This window comes from Leptonotus elevatus, chromosome 17 (genome assembly GCF_054856555.1).
Source record: "Leptonotus elevatus isolate MCC_2025b chromosome 17, RoL_Lele_1.0, whole genome shotgun sequence".
Taxonomy (NCBI): Eukaryota; Metazoa; Chordata; class Actinopteri; order Syngnathiformes; family Syngnathidae; genus Leptonotus; species Leptonotus elevatus.
The window spans coordinates 7658704-7681726 of NC_141255.1; the positions used below are offsets into that span (position 1 = coordinate 7658704).

Genomic DNA, 23023 nt, shown 5'->3' on the forward strand with positions numbered 1-23023 from the left:
TGTCAAGAAGTATTCCCATATGAATTATAATGTTTTCACCGTAAATTATTATTTTATTCAGTGTAAATTAGAGCGATTGCCAGCAACACCTGTCTGGTACTGAAGCCAATCAGGCGAAGCGTTCAAGGTACTTGGGACAACTGACTACTATTTGGCGTAAAAAATGAAACTTTCAGGGATTGTAACCACAGGCAAGGGATTATCTGTTAATTTTGATGGATCAGTAAAAGTGCTAAAACCCAATGAAAGATCTTATTGCTTTTATTCCTGCAAAACACCTGTTTCATACAAAGAACATGCAAATCAAGTGAGGCATTCAAGGTACTCAGAACAACAGACGACTATTTGACTTCCTTTACACGGTAAAAACTCCGTCGAGGGTCCTTGACGTTTATACAAACCAGGCAGATTGTTAAAATAGGTAAACATTTAATCTATGTAAAAGTCCATTCATGTTAGTATTTCAAATTATTCAGGAATGTTTTTATTTTATTTAGATCGCTCGGATTAAACTTGATTTACTCCAAAGGGTAAGTATAGTATCTCTCGTTAATTCATTCCATTGATCTTGTTGCATATTGAACCAATTTCCTCGACTAGTGTTTGTCCTTAAATGTATTTTTTTAGTCTCGCTCAAGGGCAAGAAGAGGCTGACCAGAGGGATCATTAACCTGATTGAAAACCCTCCAAGCGCAAACCTTTTAAAACGACCACATAAAAAGAACTATTAACCTGCCCAACCGCACACAACAATCCATGCATGTTTTTCTTGGTCCATCATTTGTCCTTTTATAGCCTTAAGTGTGTATCTTGATTTGCTGAACACACAAAACCGGTGACCAAAATACCATAGCCATTATTTGGGCCACTCTAGTATTGAAGGACAGTAATTTTTTACTTTAAACGGAAAACAGACAAGTGTAAAAGTAAAATTAACGATGCCATTTTTTGCTGGGTTATGTAGCTCACTTTTTCTCTATAAATTGTTTGTAACAGGTTTATGTTTATACTGAGACATCTTCAGAGCATATCCTTTGACATTAAAATCAGACCCAAAACGCTGATTTAATTTATTTGATCTGTTATGGTTGGTAGTCATCAAAGAGGGACACAAAAAAAAAAAAAAAAAAAAAAAAAAAAAAATTGAAATTTCATTGAGTGTGGCCTCTACATTGCACGAGTCAATTCAATTGGCCAGTGAAATGGCAACGCCGTTTGTGGAGTCACTTCAAACCAGCCAGTCCCTCCAGAACATGGACGGTGCGGGCCAACCGGCTCAGGCCGTCATCCTCTGTGATGAGCTGGGGTGAGCACAAGGCATCCTAGGCCGGGAGGAGGAAAGATAAAACGGTTACATTTAAGAATATACACAATTAATGTTAAATGTGAATGGCAAGCTTCAGACTGTTAGCTCCATAATACTCACACTGGCAGGTCCAGCATCCATAAAGGCAATATTGGGATATTTTGGATGTGTGGTCCAATGTTTTTTTTAACAGTAAATACCACCCAAAAAGCAACACGTGAAAGTGAACTTTTAATAAATTCTTTACAACAGGAAGGGAGAACAAATGTAACAAATATATTTATATACATTTGGAAAAAGGAGTCTCAATAATGTATAAATATAAAAAACATAATTGGGAATTTCTGCTCCGTGGACGTATTCGGAAACCGACTTATAAAATAGACATTTTGAATCTATCGTGTACATAAAATGCAAACAGTAGGCCGATAGAAAAGACGATAACAGTAGAAAACAGCAGCAGGAGGCAGCAGAACTAACGGGACAAAAAATGAAGAAAGCAAAAACAAGAAGAAATAAACGTTCAACAGCTGTCATCCGTTTTACCTTGGTTTCAATACACACACACACAAAAAAAATGTTTCAATGACAAGAGTGCAGCAAGTTAGTTGACATCGACTGTATATGTGCAATAAGGCAGATAAATCAGGAACACGTACTGATAATCGGGCTCGTCTGACAATTTTTTCCCCACTTGGGATCCAAGTCAGCAAAAGCTCGATTGTCAAGACTGGAAATCGATCTGAGCAGACAATCGTAGACATGAAGCGGAACACACATACAGTATAGATAATAGGGACCGAATTTGATCTTTTTTTCCCGCCCCACATTTGCATCATCCATTTTTAACTTGGTATCAACGCAGAAATGCTTCATACGTGTTTCAAATGTGCAGTGAGAGTGTGTCAGGTAGGCATGGTAAAAGCCTCTGGGGGGAATCAATGATTTACTAACTCTAAAATAAAAGAATCGACTTTGTTATTTTAAGCCTGAATAATGGAATATCGATCATGTTTAATTTCCCTGTTGGAGCTTTCACTAGTTTAAAAAAAAAAAAAAAAAACTTGCAACAAAACAAAAACTTGTAAATAAATTAAAAATATATATAATTTAACAACCTGTTTACATTTATACAAAGTCAGCCAGTCGACAAAGACCACTGACATGTTTAATATATACACACATACATATATATAAGGGGTGTAACAAAATCTGAAAATTATTTGAAAATGACTCGGTGAATCGTACTAAAACGACTCAAAAGTGAATCGTTCCACTTTTATATCAAAATACGTATCAAATCGTCCTTTATTGGAGAAAAAATCTTTGATGGCCACATTTACAGCACATACAAGTTCATTCGTGTTATCACACGACTAGAATCTCATTGCATCACCCCCTCTCTCGATCAGAGGCGTACCATATCGAATCGAATCTGAATTCCACTGAATCAAACCCAAATTGAATCATTTTAAAATGAATCATCCTTGAATCCCATCGACGCGCGTATCTTCGAATTGTCTTTTTTTTTGGGAGATGCACACCCCTAATATATTATTCATATATATCGTGTGTCGTTTGTACCTTTCTAGTTTGGAAACAAGTCAGTCTTGTCGGCTCGGAGGCACTCGGGTCTCATTTGCACATGTTCAAAATGGTAAAACCGATCATGTGGTAGACATTCACAGTTCATCTCCAGCTTATGAGGCCCCTTTAGGATGCTCACTTCCTTTTTTTCCCTCAGACCCAAGCTGTGCAAAACATACAAATAAAGGATAAAAAAAAAAAAAACGCTTAACACTATCTTGTCACCCTGTATAATATGCTATAAATAAAGACGGACATTCTCGGGAGAAAATGGAGGACCTGTAGTGGTTTTTCTATGTGGTACAAGGCTAAGCGAAGGCATTTCAGTGCTTTTTGTGTGAACGTGTGTTTGTGTTTGGTCTTAGGCGAGCAGGTAGTAGTAGAGGATGTAGAGCAGCACCATGGCGGCGCAGTAGAAGAGCAGGAAATCTGTGGCCAGCAGCGGGGATTGCGTCGGTCCGTCCTCCAGGGCCAGCAAGGCCTCGACGCAGCGCAGCACGCGGGGCGGCTTAGACAGAAGCACATCAGAGCACACACACATGTCCATCTGGACGGGGGTGGGGGGGGCAAGAAATATAAAAAAATAAAAACACATGACAGGGGAGAGTGTTAGAATTTTGGGGGTTGACAAGGACTGAGTTTGGACCGGCGACTTGTGCGTTTTGAGGATGCTCCGAGTCGTCGGTCCAAAACGTGACGGGCAACACACAACACTTGATATAGTTAGGAAGCAGTCACAAGTTTGAGGGACAACGTAAGCCTCGAAGGCTGACAGAACAGTAATGCTTTTCCGCCATCTAGTGGCTGCTATACACAATTACAAGCCCACTTGAGCGGGGGGGGGGGGGGGGGGGGCGTCCAGTTAGTACTCGCACATCATCTATGAATCATGGGGGAATACTACACATTTGAATCCCTACACGAGTTATTGTTCCCAGAAAGATGCTATATGAATCCAAGTTATGTGCTTTTTTTTTTTTTGTTGTTGCTTTTTTTTTACCCTACCTCGGGGACGCCCAGCTTGCGGCAAGCAGCAATGAAATTTTCCACGTTGAGTCGACATTTGGCTGAGCTCAGTTTGGGCTGAAAGACAAGGATGAAGGGAGTCATTTACGAAAAGGGATGCGCATGCAAAAAAAAACGGATGCAAATGCAAGTGGAAGCTGATCTATGAGTGGATCGACAGGTTTCTGTTCTGTAACTCGGTAACTCTTCCGCTAACACTTCCATTGCCATCACTTCAAACGTCATCTTGCGCCTGCAGTGCTTTCCTAAATTGTCCATGGTTACAACTAGGCTCAACTAATATGGATTTTTTTTTTTTTAAGCCGATGATGATTTTGATACTTGGCAAAGTACATTTCATATCAAAGATTAAGTAAATAAAATGAAAAATATATACTGTATGTAATGAATAAAATAACGCTTACATCAATAAAAAATTTAAATCACAGGCAGATTTGATTATTATTATTTTTCAATAAATTGCCCTTTGCCCTTGGTATTTACTTTTATAACAGAGTGAAAAATCTGCAAAAATGGGCCAATTTTTTGGGGGGCTACTTTTTTTTGGAGGGGGGGGGGGTCTTATCTTTGTCTAATGCTGTAATGTGTAAGTGTGTGTGTGGGGGGGGGGATCAATCAAAATTGGCCAATTAATTAGTCGGGCCCTAGTTCAAACCATAAAAGAACAAAATCCACTTTTAAATACAGTGGTCTCTTTTACACCTGTTGCCAACTAAACTGAAACTTTATTATTAAGCAATTATGCAAAAATGCCTTTCTTTTCATTTTTGACAATTTAATTTCCTACATGAGCTTTTAAGCCTGTCCGGGATTTTATTTGATATTGTAGAATGGAATTTGTTTATTATTTATTTTTTATTTTTTTTTAATGTCCGCAGCCCACCTATATGCCGGTCAAATCCTGGAGCCGCCCTGCTAAAACTAAAACTAATAAAAAATAAAATTAAATTAAATTAAGCATTAAAAAAAAGAAGAAGCTAACAACCCAGCTCTAAAAACTAATGAAAACAAATTAATAAAAATAAAAAAATAACTTTTGAAAAATCTAAAACTATTACTTGTATATAACCCTTGTTGCTATTACAGTGAGCCCACTATTTGTGATCTTATACTCTAAAAACAGTTGGGTCAAAAATAACCAAATTATGGATAAAAAATGGACCGATCCAATTTATGGGTCAATTTGACCCGACTTCCTGGGTTGTTTTATTCAAAATGACCCATTTTTTGACCCAATTAAAGAATCGAACTAATATTTGAGTTTTACGCTGAAAGACCCATTTCTTGACTCAAAGTTGGGTCAACTCGACCCAAGTAGAGGATCGGTCCATTTTTGGTTATTTTTTGACCCAACTGTGTTTAACATCTCAAAGCAGACGCACCACTGCTGGGGACGGAATGTGGATGATGGACACCGAGCGGGGTCGAACGCTGTTCACCAGCTGGCAGAGGACGGTGCCGTCAAACAGCGCCTCCCCAATGTTCTCGCCGAGGGTGATCTTCAGTCGTGTTTCCAGCGCCTGCGGAAACCCCCCCCCCCCACCGTGAGCGCACAAGATGTTGCGGACATGTTTCCAGACGGCATCGAATCATCCGACCGACCTTGCGAAGCCGCGCGACGTCCGCTCTCTCTTCTTTAGGCGAGCGCACGGCCGTGCGGGACTCGCTCCTGCTCATCTCGCTTGGAGACAAACCTGTGGACGACAGACGGTGCCAAACTCGGGCTGGGCCTCGCTGTGCTCACGGGTCGGTTTTGTTTTGCGTTTACCTGCGGGTCGGACATTGCTGCGGGACGACGTGCGGAACAGGAAGCTGTTGGGTTTCTGGTTCGGCGCCGGTGGTGATGTCGTCGTCGTCTTCGGGGAGGACGGTCCCTCTGGAAGACCTCATTTGTAAGTTGTTATTCCCTTTTGGTACATGATATGGCTAAACGATTTTGAAAAATAATCGAATTGCGATTTTTTTTAAAGAAGAAATAAATTAATATTTACTGCAATAAATAACATCAGATGTATTGCACACAAATGTTTTAGCCTTCTAGGTTAGGCCCACACTAAAATAAAATATTTTCCCCGACACAGCCTATATAAAACTACCTGTTCTGCTCCTGGAGCGTTGAAGAAGCTGCGTCGCCGAAGAACACAGAGCGGTGGCGTGTTCAGTGCTCTGAAGGAAAGACCACAGTGAACATGTTCGCATGTGGTGTGAATCACTGGGGAGGAGAGTACAACTCACTGCGCATCTCGGTCGGAGGTCACAGTGGGAGGGACTGCCTTCTGGGGATGGGCCACTAGAGGGAGACAGAGGACCGTTTTCTGAGCATTTGTAGTAGCTGTGGTGATGAAATGTGTCCAAATGTGCCTCAACTCACTCGGAGCTACTACTTCCTGTAGGCGCTGTGGAGGCCACAAAACTTCCTGTTTTGCTTAGTGACTTGAGCAAGCTGCAAAAATAGAGACGTCACATGAAAGTTATCAAAAATCGAATCTTTACTTTAGGATATAAAGGGGACATTTTTACATTAGGCCTGTATAATAGGACAATGTTTACCTGGCCTTCTCTCCCTGTTGCTGCTGCTGCTGCAGCCGCTCTCGCTCCTGCCAGATGAGGAGCGTTCCCGGCCGACGGCGCTCTTCAGTGGAGGGGCTGGAGGGGCACTGGGACGACGGCGAGGTCAGCGGAGGCGGGGCTGCAATCTCCACGTGAAGATTGGATCTGTACCGGAGACAGCAGGAAATAAGACAGCCGAACAAAAACAGTATTCTCAGTCACTGCCATAAATTCATTAAAAAAATAAAAATAAAAAAATAAAAAAATAAGAATTGTAATTAATCGCATGACTTCACTAGTTAACTCACGATTAATCACAAATTTTATATCTGTTTTAAATGTACAATAAAAAATTCTTGGTTTGCATACTCTTGTTAACAAAAGTAGGAAAAAAAACGTTAAACTAATAGAAATAGTTTAAATGAATTTTTGACGTTTATAGCCGTCAATGACAGTGAATGAATTTCAAAAAAGAAAAGAAAAGAATATTTAAAATTTTGGGTTTTAGGCGATTACAATTTGTAATCGTAATTAATCGCATGACTTCACTAGTTAACTAGTTAATCGGCTCTAAATTTACAATAATTTATTTTCTAGGTTTTCATACTCTTGTTAACAAAAGTAGAAAACAATGTTAAAATAATACAAATATTTAAAATGAACATTTTGACGTTTATGGCCGTCAGTGGCAGTGAATGAGTTATGTGCAAAAACTAAAATAGAATAAATAAATAAAAATCACCTGTATATGACAAGATATTTCAAGATATGTATTTGTAATCAAACAGAAAATGTAATCAATCGAAACCATCCAAATGTAACGACTCAGGTCTCTTAATTATGCAAGATCACTGATTTAATTTTTTAGTTAAAAGTCGATAATTGAACTATTTGAAATAACTGAAAGTACGATTTTGCTAGGCTCTTGATGCAGCCACTAAAGTCAAAGTTCTAAACTAAGAAATGTTGTCATCATGAGGTGCTGTGTATAGATTATTTCATCTTGGAATGAGGCTGCGACACAAAATGTGGTAAAAAGTAAAGCGCCGTGAATCTATTTTGTGATCCGCGTGAAAGCCGTCGAGCCGAGGCAACGTCTGACTGACAAGTAAGGGATGGGAACGCTCGTCTATTGACTTTCCCCAGCTCTTCAAATATTGTATCAGGTGACCTAGTAGCCACGGGAAAAAGCCATAAGCGAGTAGTCGGCATGTAACCGATGACGACAGTACATACCGGCGTATTGTCGGATCCTTGTTATGGGACAACGCGCTTCTCTCCTTCAGCTCCTGGAAATCAGTCACACAATCAACAACAGAAACCGGACGTTGCGCAATGAGCATCTTTTGCCTCGTACCAGCGCTGAGAGGGGTGTGGGAGGATCCGTCTTTATTTCCTCCTCTTCTTCCTCCGTCACGCTGCTGTCAATGAAGTCGGCCTGCTCGGCTCGGCCGTTGACTATGAACGCGGCCGAATGGAGACTTATGGTCAGTTTTTGTGAGCAAACGTTGTAAATGGTAGGTGGGGTGAAGACGCACCTTTTAACAGACTGGTAGCAACTACATGTGTTGAGTTTTCCTATAATACGTCACCCAAGTCACTCACCGCATTACAAGACAAGCTAGCAGTTAGCCACGCTTCTTATATATTTCTACTACTACTGTTTCTGAGCAATTCCCGGATAAAGGTTCATCGTCCGTGTGAGAAGACCTCAACATGGCCGTCAAGCCTCACCTTTGTTGGCTTCGAGAGGAGATTCCTCCTCCTCCTGCTCTTCCTCCTCCTCCAGGTTTCTCTGGTCTCTGCTGACCTCAGAAATGCGTAGGGAACGTTCTGAGAAGTCATCTGCTGACTGGACGCACACATGCATCGTGAGGTGTTTGTTATTAAGTCATTCACTGCCATTGACGGTTATAAACGTCAAAAATTCATTTGAACTATTTCTATTAGTTTAACCCCCCCCCACCCCCCACTTTTGCTAACATGAGTATGAAAACCTAGAAAAAAATATATTGTAAATTTAGAACAGATATAAAAGTCATGTGATTAATTACAATTGCAAAATGTAATCGCCTGACGGGCCTAATTAATTTTTTTTTTAACTCATTCACTGCCATTGACGGCTATAGACGTCAAAAATTAATTTGAACTATTTCTATTAGTTTTCCTCTTTTTCCACTTTTGTTAACAAGAGTGTGAAAACCTAAAAAAATATATATATATTGTACATTTAGAACAGATACAAAATTTGTGATTAATCGTGAGTTAATTATTGAATTCATGTGACTAATTACAATGAAAAATTGTATTCACCTGACGCGATAAAAAAAATAACATAAAAAATTTGGGGCGTCAGGCGATTAAAATTTTAATTGTAATGAATTCACTTCACAAGTTAACTCACGATTAATCACAAATGTTATATCTGTTCTAAATGTACAATAAAAAATTGTAGGTTTTCACATTCTTGTTAAAAATTTAACTAATAGAAATTGTTCAAATGAATTTTTGACGTCTATAGCCGTCAATGGCAGTGAATGAGTTAAAAATAAGGGGCGTTTAATTGTAGTTAATCGCATTATAATTTAATATTTTTTATAAATGTACAATTTAAAAAAATTCTAGGTTTTCATAACAAATGAAATTAAATGAAAAAAAAAGTTAAAAAGAAATAGTTCACATGAATCTTTGACGTCTATAGTCGTCAATGGCAGTGAACGAGTTAAAGTAGCAGACGGAGGTTCGAGCATGGACTTACCTCATTCCCAGACCACCTTTTACTGCCGCTATCGACGCTGTTAAAACCAGAGTCCAGGCCTCCGAACTGACTCGTGAATAGCTCCTGGTCAGACAAACTGCAAGACGGGGATGGGCTACTTATAGGCGCGCAAAGAAAAGGTTCGAGTGGCTCGAGTCACTAACCAGCTGTTAAAGCCCGTGGGCCTCAGGTGTCTCTCCAGCTCCTCCTGGCTCCTCTTGCAGGCCTCCATGTTGAGATATTTGAAGATGTGATATTTGCCCTTGGAGCAGATCTGCGCTGGAGGCATCTGCAGCGGGTTGTTGTCCAGTGAGATGGTCTGGAGGTGCCGCAAGTGGCGGTAGCACAGGGGCACCTGGGTAATGCGGTTGCAGGACGCGTCGAGGCGGACGAGAGGGAGCTCGGAGATTTCTGCACACAAGAGGGGAATGCGAATATTTGTCATTATTAGAGCAAGCGAGCTCAATTTTGCCTAAGGGCGTTTTCCTCTGCGTACCTTCGGGCAAAGTGGTGAGCCGGTTCCTCCTCAGTCTCAAGTCCCGCAGACACTCGAGCTGGCCGAGCTCCGGGGGTAAGCACTGCAGCTCATTGCAGCTCACATCCTGACGAGAGACGAGCAAAAAAAAAAAAAGTGATGCCAAAGTGTGCATTATTGGATCATATTGGTACGAGTGTTAGTGTGTGTGTTTATGCTACCAGCTGCCGGAGATGTGCGAGGGTGAATACGGAGGCAGGCAGCGAAGACAGCTTGTTGTTGCTGACGATGAGCACTCGTAGGAGCGGAAGCTCAAACACGGACGGAGATAAACTGGACAACAGGTTGCGGCTGTGGACGAAAACGACAACATTTCATATTATTTATGTGGGTTGACTGTACTTTAAGGCTGAAGCTTTTTGAAATTTAATCTAATTGCAATTTCTTCTCCCAATTTTAGTTGTAGTTGTTATTTTCCGTTAACTACCACAATCTTGCTACCAACCAACTGAAATGAAGCCGTTTTTTTTTAAATTCTATTTTCCAAATTGCAGCCTTTGCAATTTTAAAGTTGCCTTCTACGACATTGTGATGTCATTCTGAATTTGATTAATCGTTCTGCCCAACATTTCCGGATTTCAAAAAATTGTGGGGCCCACCTGTCCAGGTGGGGCCATTTTGCTGGGCCCCACAAGTTTAGACCTCTTTTTGAGGGTCAAGACTTGGTTTTAGAGTTTAGGTTTGTATTGGGTTATGGTTGAGGTTAGGGTAAGGAATAGGGGTAGGCAATCATTTTTGATGGTTGGGGTTAGGGGAAGGGGCTAGTCAATGAGATGGCCCCACAAAGATAGTAAAACAAACCTGTGTGCGTGTGTTTGTGTGCGCCTTTGTCTTTGCTACATTGTGGGGGCCCGTATACGCGCATTTTTCTAGGTTTAACTACCATTGTGGGAACGGAATTCAAATTGTGGGGCCATTTTGCTGGGACCTCTTTTTGAGGGTCAAGATTTGGTTTTAGGGTTTAGGTTTGAATTGGGTTATGGTTGAGGTTAGGGTAAGGAATAGGGGTAGGAGATTACCTGAGATTGAGGTAGGTAAGGGCCTGGAGGTTCCCCAGGCAAGGGGAGAGTGAACGCATCCCATTGTGGTAAAGACTCAGCGTCTCCAATGAAATAAAGTGACCGAGCTCCTCCGGCAGATCACATAGCCGATTTTTGGACAGATCTGGAGAAAAACACAAATTTCAATCTTATTCAATTTGTCTCCAATTCTCGCTCTGTTATTCACTGTGTAGTCTACTTTCAAACATTCCATTCAACTGAATTTGGCACACGAGTACAGTACAGTACAAGTACAGATGTGCAGTTTAAGGCTTAAATAATAAAACACACACAAAAAAAAGACTTACTTTCATGATTCAGTCATTTCTAAATAAATGTTTGAACGCAAACAGCCTTAGACCATTAATCTGAATAAATAAACCAAAACTCCACCTAACAAATGTAGTGTCGTTTATTTTATTTTTAAACAATACTATTGTAAAATGATGCAGTTTCAACAGTTAATTCAGTGATTCTTTTGAATACCACCAGAGGGAGCAATACCAGGGTTATAATCATCGTGGATTTCTCATTAGGTTTTTTTGTTTGATTTTTTTAAATTCAGTTTATATTTTTTGAAAATGCTTCGTTTTATTTTATTTTATTTTATTAGCTTTAGTATTAATTTGTGTTTTGTTTTAGATGTATGGAGAATTTAAAGATTGCAAGCAAAACAGGTCACAATAAAAAAATTCCAATATAGTCAACTTTCAATTTTCAAACGGATGTTCAAATTCAAATCTCACTTCTGTACAGTTGAACAGTAATACCAAAAGAAATACATTTAAAATAAACTCAAGAAATGTAGTTCGTTTTAGATAGTTTTATAAACAAGTCTAATAAACGTGAAATTTAATACATTATTATTATATATTTTTTTAAAGCATTCTTATTTTTATTTTATTTGGTAATGAAAATCTGATTGAAATGTTAGTTTTTGTTATTTTAGTTTTTTGTAGGTTTGTTTTATTAGTGCATCGGCTTCCAACACTTCAATAATTCTTAAAAACAATAGACCCACATGGGGACTGACCAATACTGTTGATTTGCGGGAAAAATATGAAGTTGACCACATTTGCGACATAAAAGGTTTCCGCCAACAGTGATGATACATTTAGTATGCTCTTTTCTTTACAAAGATACAACATCATTTACTACAAATCCTTTTGCTGACCCTCAAACCCCTTTTTGAGAACCACTGCAATAAGCCCTCATTGGTGAGTCTAAAAAGCTCCATTAGCGCGAAGCTTTCATTGACACAGAAGTCCGTCAATGGCAGACTGCCCGGTGGCCGTTTATTGATTTGTTTTTGGAAGCAGCGTGGCTGGAGGAAGCCATTTCAACAACAACAACAACGCATGGAAAAGGAATCATACGAGTTACACACAGCAGCAAGGTGTGTGTGTGTCGTTCCTCGAAGCATACAGAATGGATGGAAATGGGTGTACAGTAGCGATGAATCTTTACCGTGCCATAGCTGCGGGGGAGCCGTGTGAACAAAAGGTGGGGGTGGGAAGCTGTGTGTGTCTCCGCTGGGGGTGTGTGTGTGGGAGGGGGGGACGACGGGGCCCCTTTGCTAGCCGTATCCAACTATCCATTGTGCAACAGACAGCCGAAGAAGGTGCCGAACATCAACATTTTCAGTTTTAGTTTTTCAGTCAACTTCAACTGAGAGAAGAAATAAACTTGACGCAAGCACTTAGCCTCTTTGGTCAAGAATTGTTGCGTCGTTGGTAACCGGGCCTACCTATCACGATAATTATCGAATTATCATTCGATATATAAAACATTTTTGGGTACTCTATAAACTGTCATTTATATGCGTGTTTGTTTACATACAGTACGCCATCAATATTCAGTTGCCCTGCTCCGTTCTCTGAGGAAGCTGCAGCTGTGTAAAATAGCGCTAATGCTAGCCAAAATGTCAGCGCACAGCTAACGGTTATCTAACATGTCCTCGGGTTTTCATGCACAAAAACTTATAGAGACTGGCGAACGGCACCAAAATACATGTTTTGAGTGTCAGAAATGTTCACAGGTATAAGGGGGGGGGGGGTGTAACTAACGACCCAGTTTAACTCATTAATTGCCATTGACGCCTATAAACGTCAAAAAATTCATTTGAACTATTAGTTAAATTTTTTCCCCCAATTTTGTTAACAAGAGTATGAAAACCTAGACTTTTTTTTTAAATAATCTAAAAAAAAAAAAAAAAGAAACAAAAAGATTCTTAAAAATTAGGGGCGTCAGGCGATTAAAATGTCTTTAAGACTTCAATAGTTAACTCACGATTAATCACAAATTTTATATCTGTTCAAAATGTACTATATTTTTTTCCTAGGTTTTCATACTCTTGTTAACAAAAGTGGGAAAAAAAAAGTTTTTAACTAATATGAATAGTTCAAATGAATTTTTGACGTCTATGGCCGTCAATGGCAGTGAAGGAGTTAATTATGCTCGGATTTTACTGTTCCAGCCCACTTGACATCTGGTCCCTCAACTGCATTGAGTTGACACCTCCCTGGTGTATAAAAACACCAAGCTCTGCCATGATTCAGCATGACACAAGCAGGCTGGCGTCAGGGCAGAGAAGCTGCCAACATGTCACGGCGGGGAGAAACGCAATCCTGACACACACAACCGTCACAGAGCGACGCGTCATTATTTAGTCCCCGTTTCAATTGTCGCTGTGAGCAGATTTATACAGCAGCGTTCCTCCATGTCAACATCCATCCCATTCAGCCAGCCTTTGTTTGGCTGGCGTTTCCTTTTATTTCTATGTGGGTCACTGGACAAGGGATAAAAATGCTGCGCAGTCCCGCAAGAAGTGGGACAAACATTCCTTATCAAGCGGCACGATAGCGAGTCCGGCACAGGATATTTCTCTTCGCCGACTGAATGAAAGTAGTGTTGTTTTCCCTGCTATATCCGTGTTTTTCGTTCATGCCCTCACTATAATCGCAGTTTTGAAAGCAACCAGTTTCTATGGGCTTTTACATTATGTTAGCGTGAAGCTATGTTGTTATATGATAGGCGGCCATTTCTTGTTTGAATGAATCCAAGAATGCGTTCCAATGATGTTGAAGGGGTAAACCTCTTATAACAAATTATATGGCTTCTTTAGATTTCTTTTTTGCGGGGACGTTTTGCCAATCAGTGACTTCCTAACTTTGTAGAGCAAGTCTTGTTTTTTTGCAGGTTAATCCCAAGAAACTGAAGCAAATGTTTTATTAAACAATAAAAATCTGACAATATAATGAATGAACAATTGGTTTGCTTTTATTATCAAATCAACAGTTTTTATTTCTTACATTCACATTGTGCAAACTTTTGTTTCACATCCACTCCAGTAGATGGCAGTGGCGCTCTCTCTCTTTTTTTGGGGGGGGGGGTGGTGGGGGGTAAGCACTTCTAATCTTTTCTGTTACAGACTAAAAAACAATGTTAATGAAGTTCTTTGAAAGTTTATCCATATTTGTTTTATTCTTCTTTTTCTTTAATGTTATAAGGTAACAATGTAAAGAAGATGTGTAATCTTGACGGTTGTCTCGGGGTTTGACTCTCAGTTTTGCTATTCAATGCGTTTTGATGAGTCACAAAATGCAATGTGAAACCAAAATGGGGGATAGCTTCAGTTCTGAGAAATTTATGACCGTTCTTGTGTATGACCGTTAACTTTGCGTAACGGTTGGTGTGCACACATTAGGGGTGTGCCCAAAAAATCGATTCTCGTAAGAATCGCGATTGTCATTTAGTACAATTCAGAATCGATTTTAAATGTCCCCAAATCTTTTTCATTTAAATTATTTTATACCGTCTTCCTTTTGTTTGTGTGTGCCTTTATTGGAAACGCTGTTCATGTTGTACCCGATTTGGCCACTTAGGGGCAGTGTGGTGCCACGCGGTCAGATACACTGTTAAGTTGTAGCCACATTAGAGAGTAGAAGGAAAAAGTCACGATCAAGTTATTCCAATAAAAGTTTTTTGTTTTTTTTTGCAGCGTTGAGCCATTCTTTTGAGTGATAAAAGTGCCGCGAGTCGAGCACTAATTAGCATTAGCGAGTCAGACTGGAGTAGATAATTATACTATACTATAAATTGAATCAAAAATCATTTTGAATCAAAAATCATTTTGAATCAAAAAAATTTGAATAGAATCACACACCCTGATATATTTTTTTATTTTCATTTTGCAAGAGTATCCAAGGCTGTATTACAGAGGTTTAAAGCAACATCATAATTATCTTTTTTGCTGCTGCTTTCTCGAGCCAAAGTGTCTGAATCATGTGAAGAAGAAAAAGCAAGATGTGCTGTGCACTCCACAGCCTTTCAAGGCAGCTAATACAAAACACCTGCTATGAAATCACTGCTTGAGGTGTGGCCAAAGGTGAATCACAAGCATTTCAGGCCACGTGGCATTACGGCACCGCATCCCCCATGCACTACATAGTCAAACATGGGAGCTACAGTCAGGGCAGGCAGGAGAGGCAGAACCTCCCTATAACACTGTCAATAATGTCATCATTAATATGAAGTCTGTCAGCCAGGAAAGTGACTCCAAATGCATGGCGGCAACAATAATAAACATTTGCGACGTTTCACTGTTGAATACTTTGCAACCAAAAGCTTCCTCGGGCAGTTTCACAATCGTCGGATGTATCGAGTGTTTCTAACTTTCTACACGCTGTCCTACAAGCGCTTATCTTGGGGAAAGAGCGTTTAAGCGAAAGAGAACAGCGCTGAGTGATGCTTAACTCGACAGCAGATGATGGGGAGTGTAATGTCCTTGGCGAAGAAATCCCTTTTGACTCGACTTCCTCCCACACGCTTCCATTTTCACCTCCTCCTCGCACAGCCTTCACTCCCACTGACTGACTTGCAGCTCAGGGCAAACACTGGGCAACATAAATATACATTTTTGCATCACAAACCCGCTTGAAGTCGGGTGTTTACATTATGCCTCACTAGTAACGCATTGCTTCCTGGTTGGCTTAAAATCAAATGATCCAAACTGTATGGATTTATGATACTGCCCCCTGAAGGCCAAGGTGCACCCCACAGAAGGAGCAGCACAATGTCCATCGAAATAAGGCATTAAATCACGATGCAATTGTTCTTACCTTCTACTTATGTAGTACAAGTGCCATTTTATTTATTTATTTTTACTAAAAAAAATATGTAAATTGTGTGTTTCTGAGGGAGGCTATATCGGATTAATGGCGCAGCGTCGAAATCCGACCACAGTGCGACAAGCACTGATAAGCGAGCGACATGCAAACAGATGGCGGCAGTAGCGACACGTTCCGATCACCGTGGCAACGGCATGCGCACAGTCGAGCTGTGAAAACCGCAGAGAAAAGAATGTACTACCACCGACGCTCCGCTGTACATTCCCCCCATGTCATGTGACCTATTAACACAGAATGGCAGGTTCATCTGCGGCCGTCCAAGCAGAACTTGAAGGGCCGACCCCCCCCCGAACGCACCGTATCATCAAGTTCCTCGGTGGGGAGGTTCATGAATCAGCGTGGTTACGTAAGACACACAGAGCCTGGCCTTTCATTATTCACCAGTCAGTCCCGCCACACACACACACTCACACAAACCAGTCAGTTATTTACACACCCTCAACGAGTTTCCTTGTGTTGCGGCCAGGAAACAAAACTAAACACCAAAAAGTAGCGCCTTGAATCCGCCAGTCAAGTGAGCACTTGTAGGCAGACTGCCTTTGCTCTGGTTACATCCCATGGGACTGGGGAGGGTCTGAATACCCCCCCCCCCTTTCAACCAGCTGCCATCGAGCTTTAACATACTTTCAAAGTGCAACTCACAATCGGAATCATCAACCAAGACTGGTCATGGCGCTTCCGGGGTCAACCACAAACACTTCAAAACTGGCCGTTTCTTTCTCATCAGTTGACAGTGAGCCGAATCTCAAAATGTTACCAGAGCATAAGTCTGGACGGAAATACGTCGCATGTTAATAGCAGCTAGACAAGACAAAGCAGAAGTGAACGGTGAGCCCACATCCGCTGCCTGGAGGAAATAAAGCAAGCGGGTGTATGCACACGGTCTCGCTAAACCACACGCAGCAGATGTAAACAGCTCGTTCCATGTTGAACACACACACACACACACACACAATAGAATTGTTTGTCACTAACGAATGAATGGATGATTATATCAAACACTCATATGTTCTATTTTAAATGTTTGAAGTGTCCCAAAGGCGTATTTATACGTTTTTTTTAATGCTAGAGCATACAGAAGGCTTTGATGCAGCCTCTCAACTGCAAAGAACGGTTGAAGAAATGCTAGTTATTACACAAACGGCCAGTAGGTGGCAGCAGAGCAACTGAGATCAATCAGGGCCATGTTGGAAAAAAAAGCTAATTTACTCACAATTCTAAATAGACTAGTGAATAATCATGAAACTTAGCTATATTCTAATGCTAATTGGGGCAAAATGAAAACATAAGCATACTTTTTTTCCTGATGAAAGAAGAGACTCTAATCTTTATTTTGGTAGGTTCCATGTTTTTATAACAATAGAACACAATATTCTGTGGGCCTTGCAAAATCAGTCAAAATCCAGTAAAACAGCCAGGAGCGAAGGGGGTTGCTTCAGTGAAAATGGCTGCCAGTGAATGAGTTAACTGGCGAACCGTGAGCTCGTTTGCGTGTTAAATGCACAGACTTACTGTACATGAATGGACTAACAATGTTCACTGGCGGCCATCTTACGTTGCCACTCGCAAAGGCCACCCTGACTTTAATACGTTGATTTCTCAGTGTCGTTTTCACATTATTTTCTGCCTTTACTGCGAAAACGCTAACCTGTATGACATAGATGTGCTAATAAGCCTGTTAGAAGTGCTACATGTACAAAAAAAAGTATATCTTTAAATTAGTCTGCCTCGTGTTGTCAGAACCATCAACAATCAAGTGAAAGTAAAGCCCATCGGGAATAATTTGCTGCAAAAACGTAAACCTTACCTCTGTGAGTCACAATCACATTATTGAGATAATAAATGGTCGATGCAACCAGTTTAGTCTTTGCGAGGCTCTCATTACTCCATACAGCACGAAACACGCACTGATAACAGTGTCTTCAGCGGAAAAAGTAAAAGTTGTCAGTAAAAGTGGCAACATAAGATGGCTGCCCTCTGGCTTCACCTGTCAGGGTCCTATTGACAGTCCAATTCATACTTTTACCAGTCTATTTTTACATAGCTCTTCATACTTCTTTTTAAATAGACAAGTAATTTAGCCATTTTGTGCAATATAGAAACATCCTCTGTTTAATGGTTTAAAAAAATATATATATATTATTACAAAGATTACTATCAGTTTGTGAGAAAATGCTGCACCTTGTCTGCAGTGAGTTCCAAACATGAGCATCACTATCAAAGTCAGTCCGGGAGCAAAGATATTAGATATCATCGTGTCTACAGTAGAGCATTGATAGTTTGTCCAGCCTGAGGATGGCCGGCGCGTTCGCTCATCAAACGGCAACCGCGCGAAACAAAAACACACACTTGTGGGTGTGCGTATGGGCGTACAAGGCCCGAGCTTTGTTCGCCTCTCGCCAGAAGCGTCGTCTTTGCGTGCGTGCGTGCGTGCGAACCTTTGACCTTCGTGGAGCTGGGAAGTTGCCGGGAGGGAGAGAGGAAGACAGGAAGGAGGGGGGCTTATTTTTAAAATCGCGAACACTTCTGGGCTTCCTCAGCCACCTTCTCAACACGAAGACCAAATTCACCGGCAAACTATCTAGGAGACCTTGAAAAATAAGTCAGCTCGTGTGTGTTTTGCCTCTTCGTCCCTGTTGGATGGACACCCGGCTTGTTATGAGCAGATGGTCATAATTAGCTAAGGACGGTGAGTGTTGCTTTAGGTCAAGGCAGAGCTGAAGATTGATTTGAGTCAACCTGGACGGCATAATCCTCTTTTCCGCACACGGTGACGACAAGGTAGTCTGCCTTAATCCAAGCGTGAGGCCGACGCTGAAGTCACCGAACAGCAAAACTAAACCAAGGTACATGGATACTTACAATCGTGAGCATTTTCTACGCCTTGAGATCAAAGTCAGCCAAGGTCTGATTGTCGGATATCGCTAAAAGATTATCCTGAGCGATTATCCTGTGTGGTGTGTAAAGAGTAAGGTTTTTATAGGTAATGAAAACAAAACTCAATAAAAATGAAAGTGTGTTTTTTTTTTTAATAACTGAAACTACAGTTTTTTTGTTTCTAAAACTAATTAATTTACTTAACTCATTTACTGCCATTGACGGCTATAGACGTAAAAAATATTTGAAATATTTCTATTAGTTTAACTTTTTTTTTTTTTTACTTTTGTTAACAAGAGTATGAAAACCTAGATTTTTTTATTGTACATAAAGAACAGATATAAAATTTGTGATTAATCGTGAGTTAACTAGTGAAGTCATGCGATTCAATTACGATTAAAAAATTGTAATCGCCTGACGCCCCTAATTTTTAATAATATTTTCTTTTTTTAAATCGCGTCAGGCGATTACATTTTTTAATTGTAATTAATTGCATGACTTCAATAGTTAACTCACGATTAATCACAAATTTTATATCTGTTCTTAATTTTTTTTTCTAGGTTTTCGTACTCTTGTTAAGAAAAGTGGGGAAAAAATGCTAAACTAATAGAAATAGTTCAAATGAATTTCTGACATCTATAGCCGTCAATGGCAGTGAATTTGTTAAAATCATACATGCATTAAAAGATAACTGTTTTGATAATTTGTTGACACTTTTTATCGAAATTTCTTTTAGACGTTTCTGTTTTTCAGACAAAAATAATTTTTTTCCAGTAAAGACAGATTTCTTTTACCTTGCTTACAGTTTCAAGCTGTCACTTTAGCCTCCGTCAGAGCTGTCACACTTACTTGTGGTCACCGGGTCACCTGGCGGGTGGAGTGCAGTTCTGATTGGGTTGGGAAGCCTTATTTTGAAGGTTTGCCTGACTCAATCAGCGTTTTTTAGACAGATCACGCAAAAGGAGGTGTGACGCGTCTGACAGAGGCTGAAGTGACAGCGGAGTAAGAGGATTCTCTCTTTTAATGGGAAAAAACAATTATTTTCTGAAAAAAAAAGAAACTTCACACCTACTGTATTGCTCACAGATTTCTGTAATTCTCAAAGAAAGCCATGACAATTTTGTTTAACCAAAATATGACTTTTTCAAGCAGTTTTTAATAAACAAAATGTATTCCATAATCTAATAAACAAATATAATCAACAGATCAATTGAAATAATATATACTTACAGTTCTATCACAAAATACAAATCTTTGTTCAGTCTTTTTTTTTTTTATGTGTGTTGCAGACAAAAATAACCTTGCCACTTGCTGGTGGAAGTGAACTTCGCAACATTCAGTCACCATCAGTTCACATTGGTACCACACAGTGAAAGTATTAATATGTGCTTGCATTTTCTGTTGGTATTTTGTCAAAGTTGATTTTTTTTTTCTAACCCTGGGTTCTAAGGTGGTGTACAGAGGACTGTGTGAAGCAGTACGAGCTTCTCCAGTGGGGTGGCCACTCTAGCCAGGGTGCACAACGACTCACTATGGGCCCCGTAGCTCCGCCCCTTGCTTCTACGATCTTTACAATAATGAAGTAGGAGGAGTTAATAAATGCTATAACGCAAGATAAAAGAGATACAATGATTGCTTAGCTTTGTCAAAACGGCAACAACAACAAAACAAAACAAAAATAGTATTTTATTTTGTTACAACTATGATTTTAAACAATGCACTAGTATGTATATTGGCTATTCTTAATAAAATCCTGTTACATGATGGTGTGGTCAATCATTTTAATGTAGTAGGACATCGATTCAAAATAGGAGTGATTTAAACATAAACAATAGTTGTGACGTGTATAATAGATTCGGGGTGGAACCCCAAACCGGGAGGCAACAAAACAAAAGGCGAAACTTTAACTTACCTGCGTGTGTAATGTCGGATAGGTCATAGTTCTTGGCGCTGCGGGGGAACTCTTTCAGTTTTCGGTTGACCAAGTTAAGAGCCCCGCTGGCGGCTGCGTCCTCCAGGGCTTTCTCGACACTTCGACTGGCCGCGACTGTGGCCGGCAGCTGGGCTCCATCACCAGCCTCCATCAAAGTCCTCGCCTTGGGGGGCGCTCTCTTTACTTTGTTTTCCAGCGCCTGCGTCACTCTCCTGGCCCCACGCCGTCCCTTTGATTAAAAAAAAAAAAACCAAACTACCAACTGGTGAACATGGTAGCGAAAATCCAACCAAAAAGTGTTCGACACTCGTTGTGGCCGTCACACAACATAACCTCGCGTCACCGCTTCAACTGGAGAGTGGGGTGAAGCTGTCAATCTTTCAGGAAGTGGCGTCGAACACGCGTGTGTCGTAACAATAACCCCGGAAGTCGGCATTTTCTTACAAAATAAAAGATCACAACTCATTAACTTAAAGAACAATAACATCCAGCAGTTGTCATTCCGGCCCACGTCAAATATCTACACAAATGTTGCTTCACCGTCTTGTGTTTTGTAAACGAAATGTGTAGCGCTTTAAGTGGTTGTCGTTTTTATATATTTACTTTGACAGTTACAACCCAGAACTCACATAAGCAGTGGTATTTGACAGGGCGGGCCCCTCTACTTGCTACGGTGGCCTGGAAGTGCCAAACAACGCTACAAACCAACCATTAGTCCCACTTCAGAAGTTAAAAATCAAATTAAAAGTTAATGCATTGATATATATATATATATATATATATATATATATATATATATATATATATATATATATATATATATATATATATATATATATATATATATATATATATATATATGTATGATATTAATCGATTATTAAAACAATCATTAGTATACAGCTCTAAAATTTAAAAATGTGCAGTTAATCCATGTGATCGGTATCAATATTGGCTAATCGCACTCCTGAAAAATCAAATTCAGCAGCATAAAACCCTGATCAGAACCACAATTACACCCTGGATTGGCGGCCAGGTAATCACAATGTGAATGGTTGTTTGTCTATATGTGGCATGCCATTGGCTGGAAACCATGTTGTCTCAGCCAAAATCAACTGGGATGGGATCCAGCTCACCTGAGAGCCTAAATAACGAGGAAAAACGTTACAGAAAATGGATGGATAAATGTCCACGCAAATGCATTGTCAGTAGGACACCATTATGACATCTTTCATGTTTTCTGTCTTTCCTCTTTCAGTACCAGATGACACACACACATACCACTTCAATTTGCATTGTCCTCTTCATCCATCCCACTCTTTAGCCCTCGTTTCCTCCCTTCCTCCCACCCCTGCATCCTCATTGGACCATCTGTCAAAGTGCTGCCGGACCCCCGGCTGCAACTGGGACTAATGTGCAATGTAAGTTGGGAGGGTGGGCTATGCATATGTAAAATCCCTTAAGAGTCATTAGATCATCTCATCCAATGTACTGCATCTCCATGCAATCTGTGAAAATAATGCAACCCCACCACTCTTGGTGCTAATATTTAAAAATGTCCCACTCCCTCTATACCACAATATGGAAATTAAACAGAATATTTAGTGATTAACATACATGTAGTATGTAAGGAAATAAAGTGGATGGCTGAAGTATTTTCTCACCATGATGGCTTCTTCTGGGTCACCCTCTCGAGGCCCATAGCAGAAAGGGTCAGACTTTCTCACGCTCTTTATCCGTCCCTTCTTCCTCTGGGCTCTCAATGTCACTTCCTTTTGCATCTTCCAGAAGGGACTGTGTCAAAGTGGTGTCTTTCACTATTGCATGTGCAGTTAAAGCTGTCTTCTTTTTTTTTTTTAGGAAAGTGGCACAAACAACCGTGCATTTTCTATAGGTCCAAAAGGGGTTATTTACACCCAGTGCATTGGGTTGAGGTTGAGGATGTGACCCAGCACATCGGATCAAGATTTGTATCCAACAAGGAGATAAAAGTCAGAAACATGTTACCAGGTTATCAGTACAGCTTTGGTTAAAAACAATGCACATTTTATTACCAACATTTTTCTAAGAAGAAAAAGCGATCTTCAATTGAATTTTCTGCGTGAAAATAATTAACCCAACCTTGGGTAAAATGAACCCAGTCTGCTCAAAATCCACAGCAACACAGCAGTATTGTAAGCTATAGAGGCAGCAGGGTGCAATGACTTTTTCGAGGTCAAGGG

At 40.2% G+C, this 23023-nt stretch overlaps 1 protein-coding gene and 1 long non-coding RNA gene across 5 annotated transcripts; one reads left to right on the plus strand and one right to left on the minus strand.

Annotated features, from left to right (window-relative positions):
• Positions 1-344: 344 nt before the first annotated feature.
• lrch4 (leucine-rich repeats and calponin homology (CH) domain containing 4) lies at positions 345-21352 on the minus strand. 4 transcript variants are annotated; one of them, XM_086060140.1, is made up of 18 exons: positions 20781-21352; positions 10782-10926; positions 9924-10053; positions 9724-9829; positions 9392-9638; positions 9228-9324; positions 8204-8321; positions 7827-7927; positions 7706-7758; positions 6470-6634; positions 6291-6362; positions 6155-6209; positions 6016-6085; positions 5688-5804; positions 5522-5613; positions 5302-5439; positions 3899-3976; positions 345-1322 (listed from the first exon to the last, which is right to left on the minus strand). In XM_086060140.1, the coding sequence occupies exons 1-18, from the start codon at positions 20950-20952 to the stop codon at positions 1224-1226; spliced, it is 2055 nt and encodes a 684-aa protein (XP_085916266.1). In that variant the 5' UTR covers positions 20953-21352; the 3' UTR covers positions 345-1223. The 4 variants fall into 4 exon arrangements, with proteins under 4 accessions (XP_085916266.1, XP_085916264.1, XP_085916265.1 ...); XM_086060138.1 differs by lacking the exon at positions 345-1322 and adding an exon at positions 1525-3440 and having other exon boundaries at positions 20781-21346; XM_086060139.1 differs by lacking the exon at positions 345-1322 and adding an exon at positions 1525-3440 and having other exon boundaries at positions 5688-5795; positions 20781-21340.
• Positions 18495-20705, plus strand: LOC147159573 (uncharacterized). The gene is made up of 3 exons (XR_015090576.1): positions 18495-18837; positions 20158-20227; positions 20319-20705. It is a non-coding gene; the product is annotated as an uncharacterized LOC147159573 (long non-coding RNA).
• Positions 21353-23023: the final 1671 nt, after the last annotated feature.